Source organism: Lynx rufus, unplaced genomic scaffold (assembly GCF_022079265.1).
Source record: "Lynx rufus isolate CCGP_SWC_20201006 ecotype Redwood Valley unplaced genomic scaffold, mLynRuf1.p SCAF_7, whole genome shotgun sequence".
Taxonomy (NCBI): domain Eukaryota; kingdom Metazoa; phylum Chordata; class Mammalia; order Carnivora; family Felidae; genus Lynx; species Lynx rufus.
In genome coordinates this window covers 37,303,255-37,317,238 of record NW_025814889.1, presented here as the reverse complement: position 1 = coordinate 37,317,238, position 13,984 = coordinate 37,303,255, and the positions used below count along the sequence as shown (strand labels likewise).

Sequence of the window (13,984 nt, the reverse complement as noted above, 5' to 3'; positions counted from 1 at the left end):
AAGAATGGACCTTTAACCTTAAATTAAGAAGCTTGGGTTTTATCCTATATTCAGAAAAGAAATAAAACAGAATCTGAAAAATGAAACAGTATAAACATAGTATCTTAAATATTCTTAAACTTTTGTTTACGGAAAGTTTGAAACATAAACAAAAGTAGACAGAACTGCATAATGAACTCCAGAAGACCTCTCAACCTTAACATGTTAAGTAAAAGCAATATATTTAAATTTTTTTAACGTTTATTTATTTTTGAAACAGAGAGACAGAGCATGAACAGGGGAGGGTCAGAGAGAGAGAGGGAGACACAGAATCTGAAACAGGCTCCAGGCTCTGAGCTGTCAGCACAGAGCCCGACGCGGGGCTTGAACTCACGGACCGCAAGATCATGACCTGAGCCGAAGTCGGACGCTTAACCGACTGAGCCACCCAGGCGCCCCAAAGCAATATATTTAAAATGACTGCAGAGACAAGCAGTAAGCAGAAAATCTGGTTAACATAACAGGCCTAAGACTACTATTCTTCAAAAAGCCTACTTAAAGTTCTCTTGGCTGGTATGTGGAAACTTACATGGCAGACAGCTCCCTACACTAATAAAAAGAGTGATTTATGATGCCTAGACCATACAATGTAGTTTATGTACACTTGCTTCCCTTCTGGGAGTTTGGGATTTTAAAGTATGTGTTAAGCAGAGGATGCCCAGGTCACCAGCCTCCAATAAAAACCTTGAGTTGGGTCACTAATGAACTTCCCTGGTAGGCAATACTTCCTACACATTGTCAATTTGATACTAGTGCCTTCTATGTAACTCCATTAGGAGGACTCTTGGATGCTTCTACCTGGTTTTCTCTGGATTTGGGCCATGCATCTTTTCCCTTTGCTGATTTTGCTTTGTATTCTTTCACTATAGTAATCATAGCCATGAGTCCTCCCAGAAAATCACCGAACCTGGAGATGGTCTTGGGGACTCCAAACACAAGTGGTCATTATTTAAGATTATGACAATCATCCCAACATGATGTGACAGGACCTAGACAAAGATGGTAGTAGCGGGTATGAAAAGAGGCCAGTCCTACAGAAAATAATGAAAAATGAACTAACAGGATTTAGTCAATGACTTAATATGGAGCCAAGGACAAGAAGAAAAAAATGTTCGCAAGGTTTCAAGTTCTGTGCCTATTTTTATTCCTTAGAAGCCCTGTTGGTAGAGCACATTGTATTCATAAGACAATATATTAACTTCAGAAATACTTCTCCAGTAAACTATGACTCCAGAGAAATATGCTATCAGATACCAAGAGCTATCTCATGCAGAAGTTCAACACAAATGTACAACGCCTAGTGAAATGTTGGTAGTTATCTGCTATTCTAGTACAGTAACTTTACCGTAACTGATATTAAGTATAAAAAGTCTGAAGGTTTTACACAAACTCTAATTAGTCCTTAAAATCCTTTTGTAATAAAGAAGTCCTCTCATTCTATCTTTAAACACAACAAAAGTATCCTGTGAAAAACATTACTGCTTAGAAAACAAAGAGCAAATCCATGATCCAGTCTAGAAAAAAAGTTGTATCATCTGTCTCTTTATACTATGGTTGGTTACAGCCCAGCATTTCTCCACATTCATGAAGGTGAATAGAGCAAAAGCAGAAATAGATAAATATTCATTTAAAACTCAAACATGGAGAAAGACTAATATCTGTATTATTAATATTAGGTGCTTAGGTTTGACACTTAAAATAATCTTTAAAATCTCTGTGACCTTGTTTTTAAGATCAGAAGATATAAATATCTGTTTAAGAACAACTTAAAAATTCAGAACAGGGGCGCCTGGGTGGCTCAGTCGGTTGAGTGTCCAACTTTGGCTAAGGTCATGATCTCGCGGCTCACGAGTCTGAGCCCTGCATAAGGCTCTGTGCTGACAGTTTGAAGCCTGGAGCCTGCTTCAGATCCTATGTCTCTTTCTCTCTCTATCCCTCCCCTGCTCACACTCTGTCTCTTTCTCTGTCAAAAATAAACATTAAAAAAAAGTTTTTTTAATAAAAAAAATTCAGAACAGAAACAAAATTCAGAGAAAGGCAGAAAAAGTCTCTTCCCAATAATTCAGTAATTGCCCACCACTTGGCAAAGGAAGGGTATAAAGAAACTCTGATGTGTTTCCTTATACCTATAAAAACCAGATTAAATTCAGTGATACTGAACAAACCATCTGTATATTATCTATGTTCTCCATCTATTGTAATCATTCTCTTTCTCCCTTGGTAAAACCCAATGTGTATTCTCTAATCTATATTATCCTAACCTGATTATTCCAACCTGTACTCTACCTACGCAGAAGGAAAAATATAATAACAAGCCTAAAATAATAAGAAAGCCAAAAGATGTAACTTTTGATCATAAAGAAATGAAACAAAATGAAAACTTAATTCAGCACACATTAAGTGCTCAGATACTGGTTGGCATAATATCCAATGAGATGGTACCATGAATAAACTGGGTAAGTAATGCTATAAGGAATTAGGATCGACTGAACAGGGCCTGAAGGGACTCAAAAACAAAAAACAAAAAGGGTAAGACCACGTAAGTAGTATACTCCATTTCTTTTTAAAAAGAATATGCAGGGGCGCCTGGGTGGCTCAGTCGGTTAAGCGTCCGACTTCAGCTCAGGTCATGATCTCACGGTCCGTGAGTTCGAGCCCCGCGTCGGGCTCTGGGCTGATGGCTCAGAGCCTGGAGCCTGCTTCCGATTCTGTGTCTCCCTCTCTCTCTGCCCCTCCCCCGTTCATGCTCTGTCTCTTTCTGTCTCAAAAATAAATAAACATTAAAAAAAATTAAAAAAAAAAAAAAGAATATACAATTCTGCATGTGTGATGTATAAATGCTTGCATAGAGGGGCGCCTGGGTGGCTCAGTCAGTTGAGCGTCCGACTTCGGCTCAGGTCATGATCTCGCGGTTTGGTTCGTGAGTTCGAGCCCTGCATCAGGCTCTGTGCTGACAGCTCAGAGCCTGAAGCCTGCTTCGGATTCTGTTTCCCTCTCTCTGCCCCCTCTGCCCCTCCCTGACTCATGCTCTGTCTCTCTCTCTCTCTGTCAAAAATAAACTTTATAAATAAATAAATAAATAAATAAAATGCTTGCATAGATCACTGTATCTGAAGAACAGCTAGAAGATGAAATAGTGTCTTCCTCTGTTACATTGGTGATCTGGGTAGGAGGGAGACTTTTAATTGTAAAGAATTTCCAGCAGTGGTAATATGGAGAGGTTGGGCAATTCCCCTCCACAAAAAACAAAGATAAATCTGGACAAAATTATCAAAACAGCCATTTCTAAGGCACTATAAATCAACTAAAGGCAAACAACAGAACAAGACAAAAAACTGAGAAGCATTTACAACTGAAAGACTAAAAGCCTGAATAAAAACATTCCCAGATAAGCAAAGACTGAAAAAATTCATTCCTTAGCAGACCCATACTACAAATAAAAGCAGTCTTCCAGCCTGAAAGAAAATGATCTGAAAAAGTAAGTTGGATCCCACAGGAATAAATCAAGAGCATCAGAAATGGTGTATTTGTGAGTAAATAGGTAAAAGAGTATATGTGTATTTTTTACCTTCTCTTAACTTTTTAAAAAAGATGGTTTAAAGTAATAATTTTATTGCTGTGTTGTCGTGTTTATACAATATGTAGACATAATGTATAACAATACAGTGGGAAATGAAGAAAAAAGTTGCTATATTCACCAGAATTAAGTCAATATTAACATAAAGTAGGCTGTGTAAAGACCATTTAAAAAGTTAAAAAGGGGCAAAAGGGGCACCTGGGTGGCTCTGTCAATTAAGTTCCTGACTCTTCATCTTGGCTCAAGTCATGACCTCACAGTTCATGAAATCAAGCCCCGAGTCAGGCTATGCACTCAGCGTGGAACTTGCTCGGGATTCTCTCTCTCCCTCTCTTTCTGCCCTTCCCATGCACACACGTGTACTCCCTCCCTCTCTCTCTCTCTCTCTCTCAAAAATAAACTTTTATAAATAAATAAGATGCATATTATAATTCCTAGAACCACTAAATAACTAAAAAGCATATATGCAAAACAAAAAAATCTAGAGGAATTAAAATGGTATTATGAAAAATATCTGTTTAACACCAAAAAAAGGCCACAGAGACAGAGGAACAAAAAAAACCACAAGACACAAAATCACAAAATGAACAGACATGAATCAACCGTGTCAGTAATTATATTAAGTGTAAATACACTAATACTCCAATCAAAAGGCAACCCTCAGACTAGGTTTTTTAAAAAAGCAAGATCCTGGGGCACCTGGGTGGCTCAGTTGGTTAAGTGGCCGACTCTTGATTTTGGCTCAGGTCGTGACCTCACAGTTCAAACCCCCTGTTGGGCTTTATGCTAAGAGCACGGAGCCTACTTGGGACTCTCTCCCTCCCTCTCTCTGCCCCTCCCCTGTTGGCATGCACGCACATGTACAACGCTCTCAAAAATAAATAAAAATAAGCATTTTTTGTTTTAAGGTGGCAAGATCCAATCATATCCTCCTACAAAAAACACACTTTAGATTCTAAGATACAAACAGATTCAAAGTAAAAGAATGTTAAAAGATATACCTTGCAAATACTAACCTTAAGAGAACTGGGATAGTTATTCTTTTTTATTTTTTTTTTAATCTCTATTTATTATCAAGAGACAGAGCATGAGCATGGGAGGGGCAGAGAGAGGGGGAGACACAGAATCCCAAGCAGGCTCCAGGCTGAGCTGTCAGCACAGAGCTTGACATGGGGCTTGAACACACAAACTTCAAGAAGCATGATCTGAGCTGAAGTCGGACACAACCGACTGAGCCACCCAGGCGCCCCAGGATATTCTTTTAACTATATATCCTTCTGCACTATATAACTTTTTTTTTTTAACCATGTGTAACTCTTTTCATAGGAAATAAAATTCTTAATCACTGCCAATATAGAAGGAAAGGAAAAGTGAAAAGGACCAAAATAATGAGAAAAAGAAGTGAATGATCATCTTAATTCAGCTTTATACATAAGGGTCATCTCCTATTTGACAGAACTTCAATATATATTACAGTTTAAATGCATTATTTGAAAACCTACCTGCTCAGGTGTTAAAGGAAACTTAATTTTGAACCTATCAAGAAATGTAACTCTTTTTAAAAAAATCTTAAATCACTACAAACACAAAGAGGCAAAATTTTTTTAACTGGAATCAAAGTTTTAAACTAATTAAAATGGTTGGGGCACCTGGGTGGCTCAGTCGGTTGGGTGTCCAACTTCAGCTTAGGTCATGATCTCACAGTTGGTGGGTTCAAGCCCCACACTGGGCTCTGTGCTGACAGCTCAGAGCCTGGAGCCTGCTTCAGATTCTGTGTCTTCCTCTCTCTCTCTCTCTTTGCCCCTCCCCCACTCATGCTCTGTCTGTCTCTCAAGAATAAATAAACATAAAAAAAAAAATTAAACTAATTAAAATGGTTTTGGGGCACCTGGGTAGCTCAGTCAGTTAAGCATCCGTCCGACTTTGGCTGTCATGATCTCACAGTGTGTGGGTCTGAGCTGTGCTAACAGCTCAGAGCCTAGAGTCTGCTTCAGATTCTGTGTCTCCCTCTCTCTCTGCTCCACCCCTGCTGTGCTCTGTTTCTCAAAAGGCACAAATGTTAAAAAAAGATTTTAATAAAAATAAAAATAAACTAAAATTGTTTTAAAATGCAAAGTTAATGGGAGGGTGGGGAGAAAAAATTATAACAGTAATAATAAAATGCAAAGTTAAGGGGTGCCTGGGTGGCTGAGTCGGTTAAGTGTTCCAACTTCATATCAGGTCATGATCTCGCAGTTCGTGAGTTCAAGCCCTGCGTTGGGCTCTGTGTTAACAGCTCAGAGTCTGAAGCCTGCTTCAGATTCTGTCTCCCTGTCTCTACTCCTCCCTCCCTCACTGTCTTTCTCTCTCTCAAAAATAAACATTAAAAAAAAAAAAAGGTTTTTTTTAATGCAAAGTTAAATTTTTAAGGGTACTTTGAATGTATTGTTTTTAATTTTTTTTTAATGTTTATTTATTTTTTGAGAGAGAAAGACACAGCATGAGCAGGGGAGGGGCAGAGAGAGAGTGAGAGAGAATCCGAAGCAGGCTCCAGGCTCTGAGTCGTCAGCACAGAGCCCGTCACGGACTGTGAGATCATGACCTGAGCCGGAAGTCGGACACTTAACTGAATGAGCCACCCAGGTGCCCCTGGATGTATTGTTTTTAAAACTGAAGATAATATATAATGTCCAAATCCTACAGATTGAATATTTTAAATGAATGCAATCCCTTAAAATTAGAGAAAGGCAGTTTTCTACTATGCAAAGGCTAAATCAGCTTGGGCTAAGTTTGAATTACTACTATCTGCTCTGCACCTCTTCTTCTGGCAGCATCTTTCTCCGACCATCCTTCACAGGAAATCCACTTCCAAAGTCTTTTGAGGAGATATCAGCTCCATACTCTACAATAACATCTTCTTCAATGCTGCTCACCAGCCGCCAGAATTCCTTTTCTACTAGTTCTGTAGGAACCATCTATACAGGGAAAACAAAGATTACAGATTACTAACTCACTATAACCATAACCTTCTAAAACATAAAATGCAGATCAAGTGAACACAAACCCATGATAAAATGAAAAGTCTTGGGGCGCCTGGGTGGCGCAGTCGGTTAAGCCTCCGACTTCAGCCAGGTCACGATCTCGCGGTCCGTGAGTTCGAGCCCCGCGTCAGGCTCTGGGCTGATGGCTCAGAGCCTGGAGCCTGTTTCCGATTCTGTGTCTCCCTCTCTCTCTGCCCCTCCCCCGTTCATGCTCTGTCTCTCTCTGTCCCAAAAATAAATAAACGTTGAAAAAAAATGAAAAGTCTTATTTCCAGAGCTGAAAAGACCAGGTTCTTAGCTTTTTCCAATGAGGATAGCGAAATGCTAAAGGCAACCTAAATGTTCAGAAAAACATAATAAACTTGAACTGCCTTTTTCTGTAAACTGTTTTCCAACTAAGAAATATAAAAATGACCCAGGACATCAAGAAAGAAAAAAGGAAATGGAAAAATCAAGGCTGAATTTTAATAGCTTTGGCAAATTTTTTGGATAAGGATATTAAAAAGCCCAATATCCCGTAGGAGAAGAACAAACTTCATATTACAAGTAACAACAAAAGGAGCAACTGCCACATACTTCATGGTTTTCTATAAAAGATTTCCTACAGAAGGCTAATAAACAATTCCAAGATCAAAGCAGATTTCTCAACAGGAGAGTACACACTGCCACATTAGCAAATGAAAAAAATAGAAACAGATGCCAGGCCCCTGATCTTTAGATTTAATATTCTATCATCTTTCTCATGCTGTCCCGATTTTCCACAAAATGATGAAAGTAAAAAGCAAACCAAAAGCTTTGGACACAGATAAATCTTCAGACTTCCCCAAACCGACCTAAAAGAAAGATACTCACATGAACTGGCATATTGAAATAATCAGACTTAAAATTATCTGCCATCTCTCCAAAGCTCTGAAGTGTATACTCTCGTACAGCTTGTTCAAATCCAAAGGCCTCTCGAGGTTTATTGCATTCCTAGGAAGAAGAAATACCTAAGATTAACTCACTGAAAATGAACAAAATATTAAGGCTCTCAGGCATTACCTTCTTTGATCATTTCCCTAGGGGAAGCAAATCCAATCAACCTTAGCAAAACAAGTATTAATTACTTGCAATATGAAATCAGTAAATAATGTTCTAAAACCTTAACTGCATTTTCACAGCCTTCCAGTAGGAAGGTGGCAATGAGACAGTTTCAGACTCTGGAGTTGGCATTAAGCTCAGCACCAAGACAAGGTGAGAGGGGCGCCTGGGTGGCTCAGTCGGTTAAGCTCAGCACCAAGACAAACACCTGGAGGACTACTGACATGCAATCAAGCCCAGGGATGCTACTCATTCTCAGTTTACCAGTGGATTTAGCAATGGAGAAAATAAATGTTCACAGACAAAGGAAAGATAATGGATAAAGGGATATCCACTTGACTGCTAGAATGTCTAGCTATAGGAATGGTTGTTTCACATCACCAATCACCCTAACCAGTATCTTAACACAAATTCTCAGAGTATAACTGCTTTGGAATCATCTAACCATGAGAATAACAAATAATAATTCAAAGCTCTGAATACACCTAGATACAACCCAGCCACCTCCTTCCCTTCCATATCCTACCACAACATTCTGTTAAGCAAACGGATTAGGTATTTCAGGACAATAATGTCAATGTAATCTTTGAATAAGAATAATTTAGAATAATCAAGTAAAAATTTAAATAAGCTAATAGATACTATCCATTATCTGTTAACATGAGAACTGGAGGCATAAATCCTAAGTTCTAGAGCTTTATGTCTGATTTCTACTTTGGTTTTGTTTTTTTTTTTTGAAGTTCATTTATTTAAGTGATCTCTACACCCAACACGGGTCTTGAACCCATGACCCCAAGATCAAGAATTACATGCTACAGGGAGCCTGGCTGGGTGGCTCAGTCAGTTGAACGTCTGACTTTGGGTCAGGTCATGATCTCACGGTTGTAAGTTCGAGCCCCGCACTGGGCTCGCTGCTGTCAGCACAGAGCCTGCTTTGGATCCTCTGTTCACCCTCTCTATCACTCCCCTGCACTTTCTCTCTCTCTCTCTCTCAAAAATAAAACATTTAGGGGTGCCTGGGTGTCTCAGTCAGCTGAGTGTCCGACTTTGACTCAGGTCATGATCTCGCAGTTTGTGAGTTCGAGCCCCGCGTCGGAGCTGTCAGCACAGAGCCTGGAGCCTGTTTCAGATTCTGTCCCCCCCTCTCTCTACCCAACCCCACTTGTGCTCTGTTTCTCTGTCTCTAAAATAAACATTAAAAAAAATTTTTTTTAATTTAAAAAATTTAGGGGCACCTGGGTGGCTCAGTCAGTTAAGCATCTGATTTCAGCTCAGGTCATGATGTCACAGTCCGTGAGTTCGAGCCCCGCATCAGGCTCTGTGCTGACAGCTCAGAGCCTGGAGCCTGCTTGGGATTCTGTGTCTGTCTCTCTCTGCCCCTCCCCCACTCATGCTCTGCATCTCTCTCTCTCTCTCTTAAAAGTAAATAAACACTAAAAAAATAATAATAATAATTAAAAAAAATAAAACATTTAAAAAAAGAGTTACATGCTCTTCCGACTGAGCCAGCCAGGTTTCCAGGAATATGAATGTTCTGAGCAAGAGTATTATTCACCTACAGCAATAAACAGAATTATCTAACCGATAGTCAGAAAAAGAGTTTTTGAAAGGCAAACTGCCATAGTACAACTGTTACATTTTCATTCAATATTGCTCTTAAAAAATCCTAGATATTTTAGGGCACCTGGGTGGCTCAGTTGTTAAGCATCTGACTTCAGCTTAGGTCATGACCTCACAGCTTACGAGTTCGAGTCTCACACTGGGTGAGCTCGAGCCCTGCTTCAGGAGAGATAGTGCTCTGCCGATTCGGGTAAGCACAAGCCCTGTTTCAGGTAAAACATGAACCCTGGATGAGCTCCACCTCTCTCTCTCTCTCTCTCTCTCTCCCTCTCTTTCTGCCTCTCGCTTACCTGTGCCCTCTCTCTCTCTCTCTCTCTCTCAAAAAAAAAAAAAAAAAAAATCTTAGAGATTTTAAACATTGAAGAACAAAGCAAGCACTTTTGGAAATTGGATTTACTGTATGTGTGTATGTGTATATTATTGTTATTAATTAAAAAAGAATCTATAAAGTTTAGGCTTGTACCTCAGCAACACATTTAGGACACCTCCAGTCTCCTTTGGGCACATCAGGTAGTGGGGGAATTAAACAAAATGTATGATAGCTGTCATCACATCCATCACACAAAAGCAATTTATCTTCATTATTTCCCCGACCACAAAACATACAAACATAGAGATCAACCTGTTAGAAAACAAACAAAATAAAAGTCTATTTTCTACAATAAGTAATACTGAATTTTTACCAGGAATTCCTTAATTGAAACAAAATAATGTATACTAAAAAGTACACATAACTTAAATCCTGAATATTTTTTAAATGACTGTATTTAAACAGGTTTTCATAAAATTTCAATTTCCTCAGCACTTCTACTTAATAAAAGCATATCAAGGTATCAGAATAAAGAAAGACTTTCTAGACCACTTGAAAGTCAATTTCTATAAATAAAATACACCATGTCATCCTTCCTATACACAAACACTCTTTGTAGAGAATGAATACTGAGCACTGTCCACAATACAGCTCAAGAATTTAGATTCTTATTCTCTCATTCACAAGGTATACGTGAGTATAACTTAGGGGAAGAGTCAATGTAAATGGACAAAGCAAGGTTAACATTACATAAACGAAAGCTGCAACTTTAAATTTACCATCTAGTCTTCTAACCAAATGAACTAACCAAATGGCATACTAATACATAACGAGATAAAAAAGTGCAAAACTAAAAATAAATCCTTTCCCTCCTGACACATCTCAGAACACTTACAAAGTTAACAGAGAGAGTTCCTTTCCGTTGTCTCATTTGCATGTTAAATGCGTCTGACCTGTTGGTAACTTTTCGTCTTCGGGAGACCTCATCTTGAAATAAAAATAGTTATATAATAATAGTAAAAACTAATGTTGAGAGCTTACTCTGGACCAGACACTACTTAAAATTATTTAAATTAAAACTCACAACACTATGAGGTAGATATGCTACTATCCCCATTGAAGATAAAGAATCTAAAGTATAGAGAAGTAACTTGCCCAAAATCATAAAGCCAGTCAGAGGCAGATTTGGGAATCCATTCCAGGCAATCAAGCTCTAGAGAGCTTAACTACTAATTCTATACTGCCTGTATGTAGTACTTATCAGGGACTAACTTGAGACTAGTTTTCAGATCACTGCCAGCCAATGCATTAAGTACAAGAATGAAAAAGACAATTAAGTGCTTAATTCTTAAAAGGGTGATAATAAATATCATAATGTATTTGGTAAGTCCTATCACACTGAATGTTTTTAGAGTGATGGGACAATATTATCTGATCCTCCAGAGTTCTCGTCCACAATCTGAATTGTGATTTATATCATGAAATGGATAACTAATGTGACTTGTGATTATAGCACTTCATTAAATTCATATATACTAAAAACAAATCCAACACAACCTTTGTTAAACTGAGTTTTCAAACTGACATGTACATAGAACAGCAAAACTTGACCTTTACATTAGAAATTTTACTCACAAGAAGTTTCAAACATACTAAGCTGAGAGTAACTAGGCTTTCTTCACAGTTTTTTTTAAATGAAGTGTCATAATGTATCAAGATAATTATGGAAAAACAACAAAACTGGAATTAGAATGTAAGTCATGAACTCCCCGCAGTACATGTCAATAGTAAAGGTCACGGAACCCTGTCTCTGAATTTAAAAGCTTTAGATCACCAAGTAAGAACCATTTATTTCACCACTCTCTCATAAACTAAAGCATTCAGAAACTATAAATTTCTGTGTCACATATCAGACATAAAAATGAAAATTTATCTCTTTCAAATATAAAAATTCAATAAAATATGGTTCCTCAAGCCTTAAATTCAAGATTATCTGCCATAAAGGGTGATCTAAAAACCATACTGCAAGTTTACACTCAAGAAAATCCCAAGGGAGACCGCAATTCAAATATTATTTTTATTACCTTATTTCTTTTCATGACCAAATAACAGATTTTACCTTCTTTATCTTTTGCTCCCATTGCTAGGCCCACAACCTTAGGGCCAGCCCCAAAAATTCGAAGTTTCTTCAGTTCCGTGTTTCTATTCACCTCTCCAGATTCTGACTAAAACAATAAACAAAACTTGTATTATCTAATTATTCTGATTCATATATTTATTTTCCTAACCAAGAAAAATTTCAAGATCCTCTTCAAAATGAGAAAAAAATTAACTGATTTCTTCTAAATCCACTCACTGCCTCATTACAACAGTTGAACAGTCATCCAAGCACTATGCAACACCCAGCTTCCTTTCAACAAAAGAAAATCTATCTCTAAGAAAAGCACAGTTGTCAATTAAGTTCTGTCCAGAGACAAATAATACTGGTAATAACCAATATAATACTGGTAATAACTCAACAGAGATCCTCACTTCTAACTTGCTAATGGACATCCTTCTTTGAACAGAAGGCAGTATGCCTAGTCCATGAGATGAATGATTATCCTAAGCCAGTCATGCCATTTCTCATTATTAGTGATGACCTAGCCAGAGGTAGAAATGTTACCCTGGTCTAGCCAATGAGACACAAAGAATGTCTACTCGAAGTCTCTTGGGAAGATGTTCATCTTCTAGTAAGAAAAAGCTTCTTGAAGAGTAAGCCTTTTGTCCCAACTTCCTTCCATACTGCTAGGAGATTCACCTGGTGTAAGTATGGTGCTGGACTATGCAGCAACCACAATGCAATTAGGAAGAAATATATTACCCACACACTGAAGAAAGCAAGGCAGAAAGATGGAAAGAGCCTGGCGCTTCATGGCAATGTGCAGTTGCTGCATCAATCCTAGAACTACCTATACCTGTAAATCTTATGTGAAAAACGTGTCCTTATGTGAAAACTGTGTTGATGTTTAAACTGATGTCATTTGGCATTCTAGTACTTGAAGACGAGAGCATCCTGGTAGACACAAGTGTTACATCATGAATTCAGATGGCCCATACGCTCTGAATGTACACTAAATAAATAACCAAAATTTACTAAAAATATAGTCAGTAAGAATAAAAATAAACCACGACAAAATACAGACTACCTTATGATCATATAAGAACCAAACTACCTATGATCATATAAGAGCCAAACCAACCAAAATGGCATTTTAATACACATAAACTTTGATTTGATTATACTAATTTAAGTATAACGGAGAAATTGGCTCAAACTTAGTGTCACTAATAATGAGACATATTGGCATTATGGGCTTCATTCTAAAGTATAAATATGCTAAGGATTTGATAACCCTTTACAAACTGTTTTCTATTTTTTTCTTGTAAATTATGCTTTAATTTCTGCAATCAGATATGATGCAGTGAGATACAAGTATAAACTTTCATTGTACCTCCAGAAAATAAAAAGCACATTTATACAGATACAGCCCAACAGCTTATTCCCTTAAAAAAAAAAGTTTTGAATGTAATTAAAGGTAATTTATCTTCAGTGTAAAACCTTGAATGTATAAACGAGCTTTCAAAAAGCTCACTAATGAGGCTGCAGATGAAAAACAACTCTAGCAGAGAAAAGCAAGTGATGTGATAGAAGGGGGAGTGGGATATCTTTCATAACTTGTTTCTTGTTTAAGAGACTGATGGAAGGCTTGTCAAAGACACTGAGCTAGAAAATAACAAACGAAAAATGGATTTAGAAAAGGTAATAATGTTTGAGGTGTACTGAATTCAGCACACCTGCCGTGGCCACCAAGAAGTACACGTGTATACGTATATTCTACACACACACACATCCCAGGTAAACAGAAAAGAAACATGGTGTCAAGATATATTTAGGAGAGTTAGGCGCCTGGGTGGCTCAGTCAGTTAAGCTTCTGACTTCGGTTCAGGTCATGATCTCGTGGTTGATGGGTTCAAGCCCCACTCTGGGCTCAGTACTAACAGCTCAGAGCCTGGAGCCTGCTTCAGATTCTCCGTCTCCCTCTCTCTCTGTCCCTCCCCTTCTTGTGTTCTGTCTCTCTCTCCCTCTCAAAAATAAATAACCATGGTGTCAAAACATTTAGGAGTCTTGGGGCGCCTGGATGTCTCAGTCAGTTAAGCATCCAACTCTTGATTTCAGCTCAGGTAGAGATTTCACAGTTCATGCGTTCAAGCCCCACAGCAGGCTCTGTGCTGACAATGTGGAGCCTGCTTAGGATTGTCTCTCTCTCTCTCCCTATCTGCCCTTTCCCTGCTCGC

The 13,984-nt window shown here is 38.2% G+C and overlaps 1 protein-coding gene across 1 annotated transcript in view; it reads right to left on the bottom strand.

Annotated features, from left to right (window-relative positions):
- The window catches only part of KDM5A (lysine demethylase 5A), a 97,971-nt gene that overhangs the window by 60,597 nt on the left and 23,390 nt on the right, over positions 1–13,984 (bottom strand). The window contains exons 6-10 of the mRNA XM_047066755.1: positions 11,766–11,871; positions 10,542–10,633; positions 9,800–9,958; positions 7,489–7,608; positions 6,412–6,570 (exon numbers count right to left, since the gene is read on the bottom strand). Coding sequence (XP_046922711.1) covers positions 6,412–6,570; positions 7,489–7,608; positions 9,800–9,958; positions 10,542–10,633; positions 11,766–11,871 — 636 coding nt within the window. The remainder of the gene's footprint in view (positions 1–6,411; positions 6,571–7,488; positions 7,609–9,799; positions 9,959–10,541; positions 10,634–11,765; positions 11,872–13,984) is intronic.